Source organism: Pseudophryne corroboree, chromosome 9 (assembly GCF_028390025.1).
Source record: "Pseudophryne corroboree isolate aPseCor3 chromosome 9, aPseCor3.hap2, whole genome shotgun sequence".
Taxonomy (NCBI): domain Eukaryota; kingdom Metazoa; phylum Chordata; class Amphibia; order Anura; family Myobatrachidae; genus Pseudophryne; species Pseudophryne corroboree.
Window position 1 is genome coordinate 174535229 of NC_086452.1, and position 23141 is coordinate 174558369.

Here is a 23141-nt window from a genome sequence, read left to right on the forward strand (position 1 = left end):
CAATGGCCATATTCGTCCCACGGACAACAGGTGTCTCCCTGGGTGCCTGACTTAAACAAACCACATCACCATCAGAATCCTCCTTGTCAATTTCCTCCTCAGTGCTAGCAACACCCATATCCTCATCCTGGTGTACTTCAACAGTGACATCTTCAATTTGACTATCAGGAACTGGACTGCGGGTGCTCCTTCCAGCACTTGCAGGGGGCGTGCAAATGGTGGAAGGCGCCACCTCTTCCCGTCCAGTGTTGGGAAGGTCAGGCATCGCAACCGACACAATTGGACTCTCCTTGGGGATTTGTGATTTAGAAGAACGCACAGTTCTTTGCTGTGCTTTTGCCAGCTTAAGTCTTTTCATTTTTCTAGTGGGAGGATGAGTGCTTCCATCCTCATGTGAAGCTGACCCACTAGTCATGAGGAACATAGGAGAGGGCCTCAGCCGTTCCTTGCCACTCCGTGTCGTAAATGGCATATTGGCAAGTTTACGCTTCTCCTCAGATGCTTTTAATTTAGATTTTTGGGTCATTTTACTGAACTTTTGTTTTTTGGATTTTACATGCTCTCTACTATGACATTGGGCATCGGCCTTGGCAAACGACGTTGATGGCATTTCATCATCTCGGCCATGACTAGTGGCAGCAGCTTCAGCACGAGGTGGAAGTGGATCTTGATCTTTCCCTATTTTACCCTCCACATTTTTGTTCTCCATTTTTTAAAGTGTGGAATTATATGCCAGTAATATATCAATAGCAATGGCCTACTGTACCGTACTGTTATATATTATATACTGGTGGTCAGCAAAATTATGCACTGTCCTCCTACTATATATATACTGTGCAAAACTTAAATGCACCACATGTATGTATGGATAGTATATTTGACGACACAGAGGTAGGTAGAGCAGTGGACTACTGTACCGTACTGCTATATATTATACACTGGTGGTCAGCAAAATTATGCACTGTCCTCCTACTATATATATTCTGCGCAAAACTTAAATGCACCACAGGTATGGATGGATAGTATACTTGACGACACAGAGGTAGGTAGAGCAGTGGACTACTGTACCGTACTGCTATATATTATATACTGGTGGTCAGCAAAATTATGCACTGTCCTCCTACTATATATATATAATAGTGATGAGCGGGTTTGGTTTCCGAGAAACCGAACCCCCCCGAACTTTACCCTTTTTACACGGGTCCGAGCCATACTCGGATTCTCCCGTATGGCTCGGCTAACCCGAGCGCGCCCGAACGTCATCATCCCGCTGTCGGATTCTCGCGAGATTCGGATTCTATATAAGCAGCCGCGCGTCGCCGCCATTTTCACACGTGCATTGAGATTGATAGGGAGAGGACGTGGCTGGCGTCCTCTCCGTTTATATAGTTATAGTTAGTTGATCTGATTGCTACTGCTTAGCTTATTGTGGGGAGGATTGGGGAGCAGCTGTTAGGAGGAGTACAGTGCAGAGTTTTGCTAGTTTTTTTTTATCCGTTCTCTGCCTGAAAAAAACGCTCCATACCATATCTGTGCTCAGCCTCAGTGTGCTGCATGATATATCTGACTGTGCTGAGTGCTCACACTGCTTAATTGTGGGGGAGACTGGGGAGCAGCTATAGCAGGAGTACAGTGCACAGTTTTGCTGACAGTGACCACCAGTATACGTTTGTCTGCCTGAAAAACACTCCTGTGGTGTCTTTTTTTCTTTATACTATAAGTATAAACGCAGTCTGCTGACAGTGTCCACCAGGTCCATTATACTGTATATAGCAGTACGGTAGGCCACTGCTGTACCTACCTCTGTGTCTTCAGTCACTCGTCGTCATACATAAAGTATACTATCCATCCATCAACATTGTATACCTATGGTGTCTTTTTTTCTTTATACTATAAACGCAGTCTGCTGACAGTGTCCACCAGGTCCATTATACTGTATATAGCAGTACGGTAGGCCACTGCTGTACCTACCTCTGTGTCTTCAGTCACTCGTCGTCATACATAAAGTATACTATCCATCCATCTACATTGTATACCTGTGGTGTCTTTTTTTCTTTATACTATAAACGCAGTCTGCTGACAGTGTCCACCAGGTCCATTATACTGTATATAGCAGTACGGTAGGCCATGGTGTACCTACCTCTGTGTCTTCAGTCACTCATCGTCATACATAAAGTATACTATCCATCCATCTACATTGTATACCTGTGGTGTCTTTTTTTCTTTATACTATAAACGCAGTCTGCTGACAGTGTCCACCAGGTCCATTATACTGTATATAGCAGTACGGTAGGCCACTGCTGTACCTACCTCTGTGTCTTCAGTCACTCGTCGTCATACATAAAGTATACTATCCATCCATCTACATTGTATACCTGTGGTGTCTTTTTTTTCTTTATACTATAAACGCAGTCTGCTGACAGTGTCCACCAGGTCCATTATACTGTATATAGCAGTACGGTAGGCCACTGCTGTACCTACCTCTGTGTCTTCAGTCACTCGTCGTCATACATAAAGTATACTATCCATCCATCTACATTGTATACCTGTGGTGTCTTTTTTTCTTTATACTATAAACGCAGTCTGCTGACAGTGTCCACCAGGTCCATTATACTGTATATAGCAGTACGGTAGGCCACTGCTGTACCTACCTCTGTGTCTTCAGTCACTCGTCGTCATACATAAAGTATACTATCCATCCATCTACATTGTATACCTGTGGTGTCTTTTTTTCTTTATACTATAAACGCAGTCTGCTGACAGTGTCCACCAGGTCCATTATACTGTATATAGCAGTACGGTAGGCCACTGCTGTACCTACCTCTGTGTCTTCAGTCACTCGTCATCATACATAAAGTATACTATCCATCCATCTACATTGTATACCTGTGGTGTCTTTTTTTCTTTATACTATAAACGTAGTCTGCTGACAGTGTCCACCAGGTCCATTATACTGTATATAGCAGTACGGTAGGCCACTGCTGTACCTACCTCTGTGTCTTCAGTCACTCGTCGTCATACATAAAGTATACTATCCATCCATCTACATTGTATACCTGTGGTGCCTTTTAGTTGTGCGCATTAAAATATGGAGAACAAAAATGTGGAGGTTAAAAAAATAGGGAAAGATCAAGATCCACTTCCACCTCGTGCTGAAGCTGCTGCCACTAGTCATGGCCGAGACGATGAAATGCCATCAACGTCGTCTGCCAAGGCCGATGCCCAATGTCATAGTACAGAGCATGTAAAATCCAAAACACAAAAGATCAGTAAAAAAATTACCCAAAAATCAAAATTAAAAGCGTCTGAGGAGAAGCGTAAACTTGCCAATATGCCATTTACGACACGGAGTGGCAAGGAACGGCTGAGGCCCTGGCCTATGTTCATGGCTAGTGGTTCAGCTTCACATGAGGATGGAAGCACTCATCCTCTCGCTAGAAAAAAGAAAAGACTTGAGCTGGCAAAAGCACAGCAAAGAACTGTGCGTTCTTCGAAATCACAAATCCCCAAGGAGAGTCCAATTGTGTCGGTTGCGATGCCTGACCTTCCCAACATTGGACGGGAAGAGCTTGCACCTTCCACCATTTGCACGCCCCCTGCAAGTGCTGGAAGGAGCACCCGCAGTCCAGTTCCTGATAGTCAAATTGAAGATGTCACTGTTGAAGTACACCAGGATGAGGATATGGGTGTTGCTGGCGCTGGGGAGGAAATTGACAAGGAGGATTCTGATGGTGAGGTGGTTTGTTTAAGTCAGGCACCCGGGGAGACACCTGTTGTCCGTGGGACGAATATGGCCATTAACATGCCTGGTCAAAATACAAAAAAAATCAGCTCTTCGGTGTGGAATTATTTCAACAGAAATGCGGACAACAGGTGTCAAGCCGTGTGTTGCCTTTGTCAAGCTGTAATAAGTAGGGGTAAGGACGTTAACCACCTCGGAACATCCTCCCTTATACGTCACCTGCAGCGCATTCATCATAAGTCAGTGACAAGTTCAAAAACTTTGGGTGACAGCGGAAGCAGTCCACTGACCACTAAATCCCTTCCTCTTGTAACCAAGCTCCTGCAAACCACACCACCAACTCCCTCAGTGTCAATTTCCTCCTTACACAGGAAAGCCAATAGTCCTGCAGGCCATGTCACTGGCAAGTCTGACGAGTCCTCTCCTGCCTGGGATTCCTCCGATGCATCCTTGAGTGTAACGCCTTCTGCTGCTGGCGCTGCTGTTGTTGCTGCTGGGAGTCGATCGTCATCCCAGAGGGGAAGTCGGAAGACCACTTGTACTACTTCCAGTAAGCAATTGACTGTCCAACAGTCCTTTGCGAGGAAGATGAAATATCACAGCAGTCATCCTGCTGCAAAGCGGATAACTGAGGCCTTGGCAGCCTGGGCGGTGAGAAACGTGGTTCCGGTATCCATCGTTAATTCAGAGCCAACTAGAGACTTGATTGAGGTACTGTGTCCCCGGTATAAAATACCATCTAGGTTCCATTTCTCTAGGCAGGCGATACCGAAAATGTACACAGACCTCAGAAAAAGAGTCACCAGTGTCCTAAAAAATGCAGTTGTACCCAATGTCCACTTAACCACGGACATGTGGACAAGTGGAGCAGGGCAGACTCAGGACTACATGACTGTGACAGCCCACTGGGTAGATGTATTGCCTCCCGCTGCAAGAACAGCAGCGGCGGCACCAGTAGCAGCATCTCGCAAACGCCAACTCGTTCCTAGGCAGGCTACGCTTTGTATCACCGCTTTCCAGAATACGCACACAGCTGAAAACCTCTTACGGCAACTGAGGAAGATCATCGCAGAATGGCTTACCCCAATTGGACTCTCCTGGGGATTTGTGGCATCGGACAACGCCAGCAATATTGTGCGTGCATTACATCTGGGCAAATTCCAGCACGTCCCATGTTTTGCACATACCTTGAATTTGGTGGTGCAGAATTATTTAAAAAACGACAGGGGCGTGCAAGAGATGCTGTCGGTGGCCAGAAGAATTGCGGGCCACTTTCGGCGTACAGGCACCGCGTACAGAAGACTGGAGCACCACCAAAAACACCTGAACCTGCCCTGCCATCATCTGAAGCAAGAGGTGGTAACGAGGTGGAATTCAACCCTCTATATGCTTCAGAGGATGGAGGAGCAGCAAAAGGCCATTCAAGCCTATACATCTGGCCACGATATAGGCAGAGGTTGAATGCACCTGACTCAAGCGCAGTGGAGAATGATTTCAACATTGTGCAAGGTTCTGCAACCTTTTGAACTTGCCACACGTGAAGTCAGTTCAGACACTGCCAGCCTGAGTCAGGTCATTCCCCTCATCAGGCTTTTGCAGAAGAAGCTGGAGACATTGAAGGAGGAGCTAAAACAGAGCGATTCCGCTAGGCATGTGGGACTTGTGGATGGAGCCCTTCATTCGCTTAACCAGGATTCACGGGTGGTCAATCTGTTGAAATCAGAGCACTACATTTTGGCCACCGTGCTCGATCCTAGATTTAAAACCTACGTTGGATCTCTCTTTCCGGCAGACACAAGTCTGCAGAGGTTCAAAGACCTGCTGGTGAGAAAATTGTCAAGTCAAGCGGAACGTGACCCGTCAACATCTCCTCCTTCACATTCTCCCGCAACTGGGGGTGCGAGGAAAAGGCTACGAATTCCGAGCCCACCCGCTGGCGGTGATGCAGGGCAGTCTGGAGCGAGTGCTGACATCTGGTCCGGACTGAAGGACCTGCCAACTATTACTGACATGTCGTCTACTGTCACTGCATATGATTCTCTCACCATTGAAAGAATGGTGGAGGATTATATGAGTGACCGCATCCAAGTAGGCACGTCAGACAGTCCGTACGTATACTGGCAGGAAAAAGAGGCAATTTGGAGGCCCTTGCACAAACTGGCTTTATTCTACCTAAGTTGCCCTCCCTCCAGTGTGTACTCCGAAAGAGTGTTTAGTGCCGCCGCTCACCTTGTCAGCAATCGGCGTACGAGGTTACTTCAAGAAAATGTGGAGAAGATGATGTTCATTAAAATGAATTATAATCAATTCCTCCGTGGAGACATTCACCAGCAGCAATTGCCTCCAGAAAGTACACGGGGACCTGAGATGGTGGATTCCAGTGGGGACGAATTAATAATCTGTGAGGAGGGGGATGTACACAGTGAAAGGGGTGATGAATCGGACGATGATGATGAGGTGTACATCTTGCCTCTGTAGAGCCAGTTTGTGCAAGGAGAGATTGATTGCTTCTTTTTTGGTGGGGGCCCAAACCAACCAGTCATTTCAGTCACAGTCGTGTGGCAGACCCTGTCGCTGAAATGATGGGTTCGTTAAAGTGTGCATGTCCTGTTTATACAACATAAGGGTGGGTGGGAGGGCCCAAGGACAATTCCATCTTGCACCTCTTTTTTCTTTCATTTTTCTTTGCGTCATGTGCTGTTTGGGGAGTATTTTTTTGAAGGGCCATCATGCGTGACACTGCAGTGCCACTCCTAGATGGGCCAGGTGTTTGTGTCGGCCACTTGGGTCGCTTATCTTAGTCACACAGCTACCTCATTGCGCCTCTTTTTTTCTTTGCGTCATGTGCTGTTTGGGGAGTATTTTTTTCAAGTGCCATCCTGTCTGACACTGCAGTGCCACTCCTAGATGGGCCAGGTGTTTGTGTCGGCCACTTGGGTCGCTTATCTTAGTCACACAGCTACCTCATTGCGCCTCTTTTTTTCTTTGCGTCATGTGCTGTTTGGGGAGTATTTTTTTCAAGTGCCATCCTGTCTGACACTGCAGTGCCACTCCTAGATGGGCCAGGTGTTTGTGTCGGCCACTTGGGTCGCTTAGCTTAGTCACACAGCTACCTCATTGCGCCTCTTTTTTTCTTTGCGTCATGTGCTGTTTGGGGAGTATTTTTTTGAAGGGCCATCCTGCGTGACACTGCAGTGCCACTCCTAGATGGGCCAGGTGTTTGTGTCGGCCACTTGGGTCGCTTATCTTAGTCACACAGCTACCTCATTGCGCCTCTTTTTTTCTTTGCGTCATGTGCTGTTTGGGGAGTATTTTTTTGAAGGGCCATCCTGCGTGACACTGCAGTGCCACTCCTAGATGGGCCAGGTGTTTGTGTCGGCCACTTGGGTCGCTTAGCTTAGTCACACAGCTACCTCGGTGCAAATTTTAGGACTAAAAATAATATTGTGAGGTGTTCAGAATAGACTGAAAATGAGTGGAAATTATGGTTATTGAGGTTAATAATACTATGGGATCAAAATGACCCCCAAATTCTATGATTTAAGCTGTTTTTAGGGTTTTTTGAATTAAACACCCGAATCCAAAACACACCCGAATCCGACAAAAAAAATTCGGTGAGGTTTTGCCAAAACGCGTTCGAACCCAAAACACGGCCGCGGAACCGAACCCAAAACCAAAACACAAAACCCGAAAAATTTCCGGTGCCCATCACTAATATATACTGCGCAAAACTTAAATGCACCACAGGTATGGATGGATAGTATACTTGACGACACAGAGGTAGGTAGAGCAGTGGACTACTGTACCGTACTGCTATATATTATACACTGGTGGTCAGCAAAATTATGCACTGTCCTCCTACTATATATATTCTGCGCAAAACTTAAATGCACCACATGTATGTATGGATAGTATATTTGACGACACAGAGGTAGGTAGAGCAGTGGACTACTGTACCGTACTGCTATATATTATACACTGGTGGTCAGCAAAATTATGCACTGTCCTCCTACTATATATATTCTGCGCAAAACTTAAATGCACCACAGGTATGGATGGATAGTATACTTGACGACACAGAGGTAGGTAGAGCAGTGGACTAATGTACCGTACTGCTATATATTATATACTGGTGGTCAGCAAAATTATGCACTGTCCTCCTACTATATATATATACTGCGCAAAGCTTAAATGCACCACAGGTATGGATGGATAGTATACTTGACGACACAGAGGTAGGTAGAGCAGTGGACTACTGTACCGTACTGATTTAATACTGGTGGTCACTGGTCAGCAAAATTCTGCACTGTCCTCCTACTATATACTACAATGCAGCACAGATATGGAGCGTTTTTCAGGCAGAGAACGTAGATATTTTCACTTCAGCACACTGTGCACAGATATTTGCAAGCACACTGAGCACAGATATTTGTAGCACACAGATATTTGCAGCACACTGAACACAACTGAGAGAACGCTGCACACGTCCTCTCCCTATCATCTCCAATGCATGAGTGAAAATGCCGGCGACGCGCGGCTCCTTATATAGAATACGAATCTCGCGAGAATACGACAGTGGGATGATGACATTCGGGCGCGCTCGGGTTAACCGAGCAAGGCGGGAGTATCCGAGTCTGCCTCGGACCTGTGTAAAATGGGTGAAGTTCGGGGGGGGTTCGGATTCCGAGGAACCGAACCCGCTCATCACTAATATATACATATACATCCATCCATACGTACAGTACACGTATATATATACACATGTATATATATCATATGTGTGTGTGTGTGTGTGTGTGTGTGTGTGTGTGTGTGTGTTTGTTTGTTTATATGTATGTATATACATGTGTATATATGTATGCACATGGATATATATGTACTATAATACACCTGCTGTATCCACACTTTGTGCACTTGTTTCATATTCACTGCACAACGCATAAGATGATAGAGACTGAGGTACAGCTAGACTGTCCACTCACTACAACACCACCCTCCACTCACTGGTCATACACACAACAAGCCAGAATAATGTTTCCTAGTGGTAAAATGCGGAATTTAAAACTTGCCATTTCCTTGATCGAGATCATCTCCAGTTGCTGTCCAGAACAACACAATTTGTTGAGCTTGAATGATTGCACTTAAGTCTGTGACTTTTGCAGGTTTAAAGACATCCGGCAGTGAACCTGATGGCACATTGGATACTATGAAGGCCTCTCCTGAAGCTGTCCGGGTGAAACTGCCCACATTTAAGTCATCAATTGTAATTTTTGGCCTTGGTGGGTTACTGACTATAGTACCTATTAAAAAAATGTTACAAAAAATAGTCAATTCTTTTGGTTATGTTTTAAAATATAAAATTTTCAAGGATTTCAGAGATGTATTATATGCACAGACACCTCCTGCCTGCTTCTGTGATAAGCTGCTGTGTCCGAAGATACAGTATCGAATCAAGGCCCTTATTCAGATGTGGTTGGTTCTATCTATCTGGTACGCTTTGTAACTGAAGTTGAATATCCAAGTACCATTTGTTTTATTTTTGCCATTTTCTTACCATTCTCTACAAAGCCAGGTAAGTATATTGCTTGATTTTTGGGGAGTCCCAAATTTCTTCCTTGTCCTTGACTCTCAACACGCACTTTCAGATTATACCTGCCATTTCCACTGAAGTCAGTAAAGTATTTGGAATAAATTCCGTCATTCTTGAGAATATCCGCACCTTAAGGAAACAGAATTTACACGAGAAAAATTTGCATAATTTGACAACTGTTCGTTTATTCAAATAAAATTCAGAAAACATTTCTATATATACAATATGGCCATAGTTTGTCATACTTTTCAGTAGTCTTTTTACTTAATTGTATGTGCAAGGTGGTACCCAAAAACCCCACAGAAATTGTGTTGTAGAGGACGAGGCGCTTGTAGTACGGGCTTCCGCTACTAGGTGAATGTTTGCAGAACCCTTTGGAGCCGGTAGAAGGTAGAATATAGTGGTATGGGCCCTACACACATAGCGACCCGCCACCGTGCTGCCCGACGGCCGATACATCAGACTGGCCACCCGGCGGCGGGGAAGAGGTGACGGGGGGAGTGAAGTTTCTGCATGCTAATATGGATGAGATTGTCCATATTGACCTGCGTGTTTAAACGAGCCGGCACCAGCGATGAACGAGCGTGGGGCCGCGCATCGTTCATCGCTGGTGCCTACACACTGAAGGATATGAACGGTATCTCGTTCATTAATGAACGAGATCGTTCATATCTTTCACTGGTATCGACCAGTGTGTAGGGCCCATTACTTTGAATGGGTGTGGTATTGAAGGTCGACCACACTTAGGTCGACAGTGTCTAGGTTGACCACTATTGGTCGACAGTAACTAGGTCGACAGGGTCTCTAGGTCGACAGGTCAAAAGGTCGACATGAGTTTTTTTAAATCTTTTGGGGTGTTGTTTTCGCCCTACAGTGACCGGGAACCCCAATTAGTGCACCGCTTCGCTCGCCATGCTTCTGGCAAGGTGCCTACTGTTCCCAATTGTAGTTGTTAAGTATGAAAAAGTTAAAAAATATATATATTTTTTTAAAAACCCTCATGTCGACCTTTTGACCTGTCTACTTAGAACATGTCGACCTAGAGACCCTGTCAACCTAGAAACCCTGTCGGCCTAGTTATTGTTTACCAATAGTGGTCGACCTAAGTCTTGTCGACGTAGAGACCGGATACCACTTTGAATACAGAGATATTTTTTTTCAGCGAGTTTTTCACTCTTTCGCCTATTTTTGTGATGACTGATTCACACGAACAATGTGCTGCTGTGAAGTGTTGTTTCCTTTTGGGGAAAAAAATTATACAGAAACAGCTACAAAGCTACAAAGTTTTTATTTGGAAGTTTTCAAATGGTTGTGCCATGGTTTGAGAAAAAAAAGTCCAGATTTGTGGTGAACAGGTGACTGGTTCTTCAATCATGACAACGCATCTGCCCACACAGCTCTGACTGTCAAGTAATTTTTAACCACAAGCGGCATGACACCTTTGCCTCACCCAACGTATTCACCCGATCTCACCCCGTGCAACTTTTTTTTATTTCCTCGGATGAAAAGAGACCTTAAAGGAAAATGTTTTGCTGATATTGAAGAGGTGAAACAAAAAACGACAAAAATACTAAAAGGCATCAACGAAATTAGTTTTAAAACTGTTTTGAGCAATGGAAAAAACGTTTTGACACATGTATTGATTCAAGTGGAGAGTACTTTGAGGGTGACTGAAAGTTCAAAATGTACAAATAAATAATTACTAAATCATTAATTCCTGTTTCTTTTGGGTACTCCCTATAAAAGATTGCGGTACATTCCGTCACTTTTAGCATTGATACAAATTGCATATGTACTTACATATAAGATTAGTAATGCAAATGTTGGCTCTCCCGATAAGAGCTGCCCTTTGTGATGCACTGCGACTGCTGTACTTATGGATTTATGACCCGGGACTCCATCTGCGCATGCGCAAACCAGCGGCGGCTGCAGGGGATGCTGGGAGGGTTCCATGACGGAATCCTCTCCACATCGCATTACGGAAGAAGCCCTATAGGCTTCTACAGGGTAACGCCAGCAAAAGCTGGCGTTTCTGTGTAGCAGAGACCTGGCAGGTGGAGGTAAGTACATACGAAAATGCGGTTAAACCCTCCAAAATGTATTTTTTTTTACCACATTTTCACTTTAGTACATCCCACACTCAGAATCCAATGCAATTTGCACCTAAGCACAAATGCAAAATACACTCCCCAAAACTTGGCTGCAAACATGAGATGTGACCAACTCTCAAAGCTAAAAATGCACCCTGCTCCCTGCAAATAACAGGAACAGATGTGCCTGGAATACGACAGGTGTGGCTTAACTGTGAGTACAAAAGATGCACAAAAACACAGGTTGTCATTCGAGTGCGAGTTGATCGCACGTAGCAACCTTTTGCTGCTCATGCAATCAACTTGACGCCACCTATGGGGGAGTGTATTTTAGCATAGCAAGGCTGAGATCGCTTGTGCAGCCCTGATATGCTAAAAAAGTTTCCTGCAAAACAAGACCAGGGTCAGACCTACTTACCCTGTGTGATGGATCCAGCGACGAAGGTCCCAGGATTGACAGACATCCGCCCTCCAAACGCCTGGACACGCCTGCGTTCGGATCCCCGCGCCTGGAAAACGGTGAGTAGACGCCCCGGAACGCCTCCCCGCTGTCAATCTTCTTGCGATCGCGATAGCATTCACTTTCTTCTTGTTGTAGCCACTGCCCAGCGACGGGCATCGCCGGGCAAAGCTGCGCGTGCGCATTGCACCTGCCATGCATGCGCAATTCCAACCCGTGCGCACCGCAACGAAGAACCGCTGCATGTGAACGGATCGGAATGACCCCCTAAGTACACAATTTATACACATTATAGCAGACATTCCCAATCTTGGTCCTCAAGGCACACTAACAGTGCAGGTTTTAGTGATATCCAGGCTTCAGCACAGATGGTTAAATCAAAATAACTGAGGAGGGGGCCCGTGTGCAGACTCTGGATGTGCCCCCTACTCTCAATGCACAGTAGGCTTTGGCATTGTGCGAGAGTATACTTGCCACGTGCAGGTCTCTGGAAACATGGCGTTCACCATGGTCTGCAGACAAATTACCTACTGCGCACGTGCAGCTACCATTTTGCCAGCGATTTTTGCTGTGGCTGCAGTGCCCGTGGTGGGACTCCGGAAGGGTAAGTATTAAAACAACATGGGTTCATTGTGCGTGGTGTGGGCCCCCCAGGACCCAGGGGCCCTTATGCACCGCACACATTCCACCCATGATAGAAAGAAACGCCAATGACTGAGGTACTAATTAAGTGACCTATGCTCAAGCCTTGATATCACTAAAACCTGGGCTGTTAGTGTGCCTTGAGGACTGAGATCGGGAATGCCTTTATTGCAGGAACGTGTAGATAGTAAACAGCCAAACTACATGGAGCCTGTGAAAACAGATTGAACAAGAAGAAAATGTAAAGTTTTTGAATTCACTAAAAACATATCAGTGGCCTTCCCCTTCTTCCCAAACAGAGTTGGAAACATCCTTTATTTAAAAAAAACAAAAACAACAAAAACAACGAATGTTCAGTACACTGTAAACATGCTATTGGACTGCATCTGCAGCGGTTATACTAAATTTGCATACAGATGTAGCCACGCTCATTGCAACCACAGCACAGCCGCTCGGCCACACATGGCGTGCCATGCCGCGGGTGTGACTTAATATGCCAGTATGTATTTTCTATGATGGCGCATTCATAGTACATGGACACACTAACTTTGCCAGCTTTGCCGCGACTAGGACGCTCGGCGACAAAGCTGAGCGTGGCTATGTAGCTTAGTGTTTTAGAGTTGTGTGGCTAATCAGATGTGGCCAGTGGCCATTATCATCAGCTTGCATCTTGTACCGGGGTTGCGTACCTGCATGTCATGCCTCCAAACAGACTCATTTTGTCTCATTTTGGGAAGCAAAATGTTAATAAAATGTCAGAAGTTCTCCAAAATGTATGGGGCCCACACATCATGGGAGTATCAGGGCAATTCCCCATTCTCCCGATGCCTTTGTCAAGGGATCGGAGAAATCCAACATGTTGGAAATACTCGATTTCCTGAGTTCGATCAAAAAATGATCGGGATCGGCAAGTTAGGGATTTTTAACTAACATGCTGTACTTTGTGATTATCTGACGGCTTGCCAATCATCGATGTCCGCTGATCTCCATTTTTAATCACTCATCAGTGGACTGGATTGGCATTCTCAGAACCCAGAATTGGTCTGTAGATATATGGGCCCCATAACCCAGGTCAGTGAAAAGCTAAAGTACGGTCTTTTGTAAATATTGGTGATTATAGTACCTAGGTCCTAATGTATTTCATTTGTAAGTAAAATAGCACTTAGGTACCTTTGATGTCATGATCCAGCTTACACATGCCTGGAATCCTATATAATAAAAGCCTAACGCTGCTCCTCACCTCAATGGGGTGATTTCAAGTGTTTTGTGTGCGGGCGGCTGACAGAGTAATTCAAGTGTTGCTCCATTGGGGCGCGCACAGACGCTGGAGCTGACATTACTGTTATATTGTTCCGTAAATTTTAAGGGGTTGGTAACTAGCAAGTAAATAATTGGCAGGACTGCTTCAATACTGGGTATCAGACTGCAAGAAGTAATCATACCATGGGAAAAAAATGCACTGTCATTTAATTCTTCTCACCAATAATTACCTGATCCATTGTCCAAAAGTTGCATGGTTCTAATTTTTCCGCTCTGTGGTTCTATTATAGCAGTAACTTTTACCCCCAGGACAGGGGAAAACCCTTGCGTTACCACTGCATACACAATCATGGGGCTAGGGAAACTGCTGGTGTCCGCATTCATAAATGTCTGAACAACAATTGGGGGCACATTGGGATCAGATGCCCGAGAATTCACAGTTAAACCCAGAACTTGATCTGCTACTTCATTGTTGCATAAACTGTAATCCCACTGTCCTTTCTGTAATGAAATGAACACACTATGGTATAAATTATGTTACACACATAAATCACTGAAATCTGTACACTGTTTATCCGGCAGACATAATGGCACCAGATGTATCAAGCCTTGGAGAATGATAAATAGCACGGTGAAAAAGTACCAGCCAACCGACTCCTAACTGTCACTTTTCAAACACAGCCTGTGACATGGAAGTAAGGAGCTGATTGGTTGGTACTTTATCACCGTGCTATTTATCACTCTCCAAGGCTTGATAAATGGGGGCCAATGTCCCTTATAAAATACACCCACTATCAATTTAATGATGTTATCTCTTCACGTATTTCATTAGGGCACAACGCAAAATATATTGCTGCGGGCCGACATTGGCCGCAAAATGGACATAATTTACAAACAAAAACACAAGCAAACTAACATTTTTCTTCTCATTTCCAATTGTTGCAGACCACCTGCAAATAATTCTCTCTCAGATAAGATGTATATGTGTCTTGTTGATCGTATGAGTTCACAGTTACGTAAATACAGTACTTACTTACTGCATCTACTCTTCACTTTCCAGGATGTACAATCGCAGCACGGGTGTAACCAGTTCTTTGTGGGCCCAATAGCAACATTCTGAAGGGGCCCCTGTCCACAGTAGTTGAGAACCCTGTCCACAGCAGTTGAAATTATGTCCCATACAGAGGCAAAACTGCCGGAGACAATGGAGTCGACTGCCTCTGGGCTTCTGCAGTGGAGGGGGCACCTCTCTACCATTGTCTCCGGCTCTGTGTGATATTGTGTTATATGGGGACCATGCGGAGCACCATCAGCAGAGGCGGAACTAGCGGCAAAGCCCACCACAATTAAGTGACTCACAGCTGGTGGCGTATAATGAGTCAAACTGACACATTATACACCGCCTCCCTCATCCTCCTGCACACCGCGCCGCAGGTAGCAAAAACCAAAGATGCCGGAGGAGAGGAGCAGAAGCCCAGCAACAAAAGCGTGGCGGTCCTGCAGTGCTAGCATCACCCCCCTTTAAGTCAGCTGCTGGTTGAGCATGGCATGCTGGGAGGAGGGACAGGGCTGTAAATGGACGTAGGCTCTGGAGACACTGTTGTGAGTATGTGTTACCCCACTATCTATCTCCCAGGTTCTCAAACTCGGTCCTCAGGACCCCACACAGTGCATGTTTTGCAGGTCTCCTCACAGAATCACAAGTGAAATAATTTGCTCCACCTGTGGACCTTTTAAAATGTGTCAGTGAATAATTAATACACCTGTGCACCTGCTGGTTTACCTGCAAAACATGCACTGTGTGGGGTCCTGAGGACCGAGTTTGAGAACCACTGATCTATCTAATCTATCTATAAATATCTAAATCTATCTATATATCTATCTATATGGAAGGGGGGGCACCAACATTTTTGTTGCCTCCAGGCGACTGGGTCGAAATTATGCCAATGGCCACATAGTAGTGCGCTAGTAACATTGTAGGTCTGCCAGTACACATTATGCCTCACAGCATCCCCAATTCACATTATGACATACAGTGTCCCCAGTTCATATTATGCCACGTTACAGTGCCCCCTGTTCATACTGTGCCACATCAGAGTGCCCTCCAGTATAAATTATGCCATATTACAGTAGTCCTGTTCATATTATGCCACACATTGGCACATATTGTGCCTCCATTTTATATTTTGCCACATTACAGTGTCCCAGTTCTTACTATGAAACATTATAGTACCCTCCCCATTATAATGAGCATATCAAAGTATGCCACATTACAGTGCCTCTTTACCAATGTTACCACTACACATACCTCTCATTGAAAATGCAGTGTCACACAATTCAGTCTAGGCTATGGATCAAACCCAATTGCTTAGCAGGCAAATCTGGGAAATTGGTATGCAACTTTATAACCTGGGTCCAAAGCCTCTGAGCCCCATCGCAATGGCAACCCTGTATGTGTTCCTGTTTTCTGGGCATACACTCAGCATACACATGCTGATGTATTACTCACTCTTATCAGCCCCAAAGCCCACTTTATTAGTTGCCCATAAGTGGATCACCTAGCAACAACTTCAATATTTCCAAAGTTCCAGAGGGCAGTAATTGTCTAAGCAAACCTAGTTACAGAAGGTTGTTCCCCTCTTCCCTCCTCCAGTGGCGGATATACAGCAGGTGTCAGGGGGCCCGATAACAGGTCTGCGGAAAATACATGAGCGCTGGGCATACTGGATACTCCTGGCAGGCTGCCAGTGATCAGACAGCTGCCAGGTGCCAGCTCTAGTGCTTGCCTCAGCATGCTGTGTAAGTCATTGTTGTCATGACCTGTCATGACCTGTCATGACGTCACATGCACGGAGAGAGGAGCTGGCTGGCGTTCAGGGACGCACGCCAGTGGAGTGAAGAGGGTGCGGGCTGGTAGTGGTAAGTGCTGCTGGTGCAACATTTTCTTACACTGATCGGGCGGGATTGGGTTGGTGTGCCATGGCATACACTGACTGGGGTAGCGGGGAGTGAGTATGGTGCGCGGCTGCGACATACACAGCAAGAATGCTAATATTAACTCTAAAAACAACACTAACCACTCACCCGATACCCAACTATAACCCTAAACCATAACTCTAAACCCTAAACATTAATACCAAACCCTAACCTTAAACTGTAAACCCTAATCCTAAACACTAACCCCAAATCCTAATTCTAACTCTAAACTTGACCCTAGAGGCCCAGGCCTGGCACAACCCACTCAGCAAAGGGATGCAAAGCAGGGAGGCGCCAGGCTGGAGAGGTGCTCTCCCTGCTTTGCATCCCTGCTGATGCGCCGCCCTGTCCCCTCTGCTGCTGCCGGCTGCAGCGCCTGTCACACTGACAGGCAGCACTGGATACCGCTGTGCGCTGTAATGTGAGTAACGGACGCCGATGGGCCCTGTAATGTGCGTAACGGATGCCGATGGGTGCTGTAATGTGATGCCAATGTGCACTGCTACGTTGAGTAATGGATGCCGATGGGTGCTGTAATGTGATGACGATGAGCGCTGTAATGTGAGTAACAAACGCTGCTGGGCAGTGTAATGTGAGTAACGAACGCTGCTGGGCAGTGTAATGTGAGTAACGAATGCTGCTGGGCATTGTAAGTGAGTAATGGACACCGATGGGCATTGTAATGTGAGTAATGGACGCTGCTGGGCACTGTAATGTGAGTAACGGATATCGCTGTGCGCTGAAATGTGAGTAACAGATGCTGCTGGGCAGTGTAATGTGAGTAACGAACGTCGATGGGTGTTGCAATGTAAGTAACGGACATCGCTGGGCGGTGTAATGTGAGTAACGGACATCGCTGTGCGTTGAAATGTGAGTAATGGACGTCGATGTGCATGGTACAATCAGTTTGTGGAAGGGGGCTCCAAATCAGTGTCTTGCAGATAATGTAATCTAAATATACGAAGACTATGCGTCTCAAAGAATAATTGCAGTAAATACTCCGGAAACTGCTGTTTTCTTCAGATTCTCACATTTAAGGATCCATAGTAAAGTATATGAGAAGAGGAATCTGCAGCAGATATCAAAGATATCTGCGCGGACCTCCTATTTTCATTCTGCAGGGCTGTCCCCAATGGATTCTATGGCCCTAAATCTCAAGCTCTGATAGGTTTATCTTTTCAGAGCTTGAGTCCTGACAGCTAATGCCATCTTTTGAATGGTTGTTATGAGGAACTTCTTCACCTGTCTGCTTTAGTAGGTTTGATACACCTTCCCCTTTGTACCCTTTAACCTCTTTATTAATGTGTGGTACTCTATCATAATATTTCTTGATATATTCTTTGATCAGTCACAGAGGGATACTTCACCTCTGCAGTGCCTGGTAGTGTGAGACGAGCAGACTTGGAGAATGGGTCACTGACAAACTGGTCATTCGCATAGACTTTGCCATTTGGATCTGTTAGTTTGATGGTGGGGATCTCAGTGTTCCAGGTTACCAAAAAGAAAGTTTCATTTCCAACTGAGTTGTCAATGGTCACTTTACCAGTCATACATTGAAATGGGCTGATTGTTGCTGTAGTGCTTTCAATCTGCGCACAAAAAAAGAAACAGTGATGTGATGAACAACATACTATTTCACTCTACATTATTTTATTACCAAGCCAAATTAGGATGTTGGTTGTCATTTTTTGTTTATTTTGGTCAAATGCTTGATTTCAGGAAGAGTATGGTCATCCCATGGAGCGGGCATAATTAGCATTTAACCAGCTATAGTCTGTCTCATAAAAAGTACAGTATATGTCATATTTCAGGCATATTATAGGGCCAGCGATCAGTCAGCCTTAAAATGTGGCTGTAGGTTAGCCTGCTTGACAGAGAATGTTTTTTTTTACCCCAGATGTGGGCACCAATCCAAGTCCCCTGCTCTGCAGAACATTGGAGCAAGACTGGAAGACTTGGGAAATTAGAACCTAAGAGCATCCATAGACATATATGTAAACAATAATCTGCTTATATACTGGATAGTGTATGCAATGCAGTATTAATAATTAAAACTACATATGGTATATAATATAGTATAGGCTGTAGGGGAGAGAGTCTGACAAACTATCTGTATCAAACAAGGTTATCGCATATAAATAACATAAGTAGTCACGAAAAGGGTAAATATCCCATAATATATAACCAGTATGAGTCAGAGCTGAGCTTTCTAAGCATATGTTCTCCCACCTTACATTAAGACTCCTGTCTCTTCTTGCTGGCAGCTGATCTCTGGTCTCAAGAAAAAATATACACAGATAAATTTGACCCAGCGCTTATCAAATCAATCCCTGTTCAGCAAGTAATATAGGGGTTACTCAACCCTATTTGTTTAGTCAAGTAAAAAGAAAAAAGTTGTATTACAGTGCACAGGAATTTAATACATACAATATATTTAAAATAGAAAATATTCATAAAATATCAAGGAATCACAATCACCGGCCGGTTTTCAATTTTACAGCAGCATAATTCGTATAAAACAATTTAATACGAAAGAGTATCAATCTAGCCACAAATGTCCTAGGTTTAATAGTGTTTTCCTTTAAATTAATCAATTTGTAACTTATTTGAATGCATGCAAGTCATGTATCCACTTAGGGGTATATTCAATTGAATTCGGATCCATTCCGACATTCATTTGTCGGAATGGATCCGACCTGGGCTATTCAATGCATTCTCAATTCGACTTTAATAATAGTCGAATTGAGATGCAGGAGCTTAGATGGGGAAGAGCTGTAGGCAGATGGGGGAGAGCAGCGCTACAGCAGCAGCTATATAGCCGTTGCTGTAGCGCTGCTCTCCCCCGTCTGCCCGTGGCTCTCCCCTGTCTCCTTCCTTAGTCTCTCTGCCTCTCTCCATCCCTCCTCTCCATGGCCCGCATCACAGACGCCGCTCGCGGCAGCGTCCACCCGGCTCCAGCAAGCGAGGTCTCGCTTGCTGGAGCCGGGTGGACGCTGCTGTGAGTGGCGTCTGTGACATCCTCCTGCTCTCCCCGTCTGGCTGCCCGCGGCTCTCCCCGTCACTGCTCCCGCATCTCACTTCGACTTTTTACATATTGTGTATTACACTTACATATTGGCCCTCATTCCGAGTTAATCGCTCGCTAGCTGCTTTTAGCAGCACTGCACACGCTAGGCCGCCGCCCTCTGGGAGTGTATCTTAGCTTAGCAGAATTGCGAACGAAAGAGTAGCAGAATTGCGAATACAAAATTCTTAGTAGTTTCTGAGTAGCTCGAGACTTACTCCTACACTGCGATCAGCTCAGCCCATGTTGTTCCTGTTTTGACGTCACAAACACGCCCTGCGTTCGCCCAGCCACTCCCTGTTTCTCCAGACACTCCCGCATTTTATTCTGGCACGCCTGCGTTTTTCCGCACACTCCCAGAAAACGGTCAGTTTCCGCCCAGGAACACCCACTTCCTGTCAATCACACTCCGATCACTTCAACGATGTCAATTCTTTGTTCGGACGTGAGTAAATCTACTAAGTTTTGAGCAAAAATACTTGGCGCATGCGTACTGCGTACCATGCGCATGCGCATTTTTGCCTTAATCGCTCCGTTGCGAAAATCGGCAACGAGCGAACAACTCGGAATGACCCCCATTGTGTATATCAATTAAATAATTTATGATACCTGAATAGACTTCTCTGTGATATCTCCGCTGCTGGAAGTGATCTTACTGAAAGAGTCGATGAAACTGTTTGCATCCACATAATCTGACACATAATAGTTTAAACCACCTGGAAGAAATGAATAGGTTAATGTCATAAAAATGATCAGTACTTACAAATGTAATGGGTGCATTTATCTAATCCAGTAAACTAGAACCACAGCAGCCCAGCAGCGTTGGTAGCTGAAACAGTATGTGGCAGTGACAAAACTAGTAAGTGGTGGGTCCAGGTACAAAAATACTGGATGTGATGGGACCCCACTCCACAAAAAAAAAAATTATGACCAAACTAAATGCCCGTTTTCAAGGGGTTAACTGCAAATATTTAGTATCACCTGACTGTATGTACATGTGACCTCAGAAGATACAGTATCTCCGATACCTGCTGCTATCCCTCCATTCCCGCCAGCAGCTGCATCCTCCATAGGTTTCTAAGAGCAAGCAATGCAATACTGCTAGATTTACCAATTCCAGAATGCAAAGCATTCCGAAGATTGGCCCCCGCCCCGCAGCTGAAGATGGCGGTAGCCTGCTGCAGCCTAAGGACTAAACACCGCAAACCCCCTCCAGAAATGACCTCTGTGCATGTGTGGGCAGCGGGGCAGTGAATGTGCAGTAGTCCCGCTTCCACACTGAGCACATCACACATTGGCTTGGTACCATCGCATATTGTAATGCGATCCTGGGCACTAATATCGTGCCCAGATCACATTGCAAATGTGATTAATAATTAGAGATGAGCGGGTTCGGATTTAACACCAGAATTAACACCATTTCGGTTTTATCCAGATTTTTCCATTGGCTATCCAAAATACGTGACATCCGTGAGCCAATAAGAGGCCATTTTGAGACCCAAGTAAATCCAAGTAAAACCGAACCCGCTCATCTCTATTAATAATAAATGGGCCACTATAAGCCTATAGTAAAGGGCTGGACCACTATAATGGAGTCGATAAGATACCTGGTTTGTCATCCACATCTTACCAACTCTAAAAAGAAACTACAGTACCTGCAAACACTGTTGAATGGGATGTTAATAAGTAGAACAAAAACATGAAAAAAGCAAAGCATGAAAAATGTAATCTAAAAAATGGCTCTTTCTCCACACTCTCCAGCTACTGAGGACTCTTGTCCTTCTCCAGTGGCAGTCTGACAGGGGGGCATTCAGCATCGTTGCATTGCTCAGGGGACCGGGGACAGAGTAGAGGGGAATCAGGGGAGCTGTGGACAGGACAGAGAGGAGGGCGAGCTTGGGACACACAGGGGAGCCACTTGCAACTTAACCTTTGCTACAAATGCTTGGTATTACATTGCAGTTCAGGGACTGCAAAGGATCATAGGCTGGGTAGGCACCACTCACCCTCCCAATGGCCCAGAGAGGAGGGGTGAAGGAAAGAGTGGAGAGGACAGCCCTTCTCTGGCTGGACCACCTCCTCTTCCTTTATGGCCCGACCTCATCAGCAGCATACTATAATGTGTCAGTACGACTCATTATTAGAACTGTTGATGATCTTGCTGGCTGTGGGCCCCTTCATTGCGGTGGGCCCCGGTTGCACTGAATGCATCACTGGTAGTTCCTCCTCTGGTATGTGGTGTCAAAGCTTAGGAAGTAAGAAAACCTTCCTATCAATGATAATCCATCACCTTTGACCAAATATTATTTTGTAAAGGGGCATGGGGCATACTTCTATACTATTGAAAAGCATTTCATGGAGTTTGTGAAATCAATACCTACTTAGCTGGGCACAAACTTTAGAATTATCTGTCCAATCTGGCTGTTTTGAATAAAAATCTGGTAATGTATGAGAGCAAATGACAAATGCTCCCAAATGCTTAAAAATGGACAAAAATGATGTTTGGTTTTTTTTTTTTTATATAAATTGCTTAAAACAAATGTATTTAACCAGCCATCAGTGTGCTGTGGAGCTAAGGCCATTTTCTTGTAGCACGCATCCTTATTCTCCGTTACTGTCCACCTAAGGGTGGGGGGTAATGACATCATCACTGTGTTGTGCGCACCCAGCCCAGTTTCAGGGAGATTGCTAGACTCTTCAGAGAGTCAGTAAGATCTCCACATGGGGTCTAACTAATGTGACAATTGCCTGGGCCATAATTACCATAAAGGAGTTCTCCAATCAAAAACATTATTTTGTGTAATATAATTTAAAGTAATTTTTATTTAGGTATTCAGAAATACTTGTACTATAAACTATGCAAATATGGAGGTTCCATGGCAGACTGGATTCAACATGCATTGTACTTAGTTTTAATTAGTCACAGATTCTATATAAATTGCCGGTACATGGATCAGTAATTAAAGGGGTGGCTTGGAAAAACCAATCAGTCCCCTGTACCATAATACAAGGAAAGTGAGAAAAAAATTGTAAAAGTAGAGAACATCTTCAAGTTTATGCAATCATTATAGGGCACATCGACGGGGCAGTTTTTCAGTGGGGAGCCATGTGTGCAGACTATGGCCCTCATTCCGAGTTGATCGCTAGCTGCCGTTGTTCACTGCGTAGCGATCAGTTAAAAAAACAGCAAAACTGTGCATGCGTATGCACCGCAATGCGCACACGCAGCGTACGGGTACAAAGAGCATTGTGGTTTTGCACAGGTTCTAGCGACGCTTTCAATCGCACAGCCGATCGCAAGGAGATTGACAGAAAGT

At 45.1% G+C, this 23141-nt stretch overlaps 1 protein-coding gene across 1 annotated transcript in view; it reads right to left on the minus strand.

Moving 5' to 3' along the window:
* The window catches only part of LOC134957793 (calcium-activated chloride channel regulator 1-like), a 262420-nt gene that overhangs the window by 24943 nt on the left and 214336 nt on the right, over positions 1-23141 (minus strand). The window contains exons 10-14 of the mRNA XM_063939962.1: positions 20434-20540; positions 18128-18349; positions 14015-14285; positions 9297-9461; positions 8812-9042 (exon numbers count right to left, since the gene is read on the minus strand). Of these exons, the coding sequence (XP_063796032.1) occupies positions 8812-9042; positions 9297-9461; positions 14015-14285; positions 18128-18349; positions 20434-20540 (996 nt within the window). The remainder of the gene's footprint in view (positions 1-8811; positions 9043-9296; positions 9462-14014; positions 14286-18127; positions 18350-20433; positions 20541-23141) is intronic.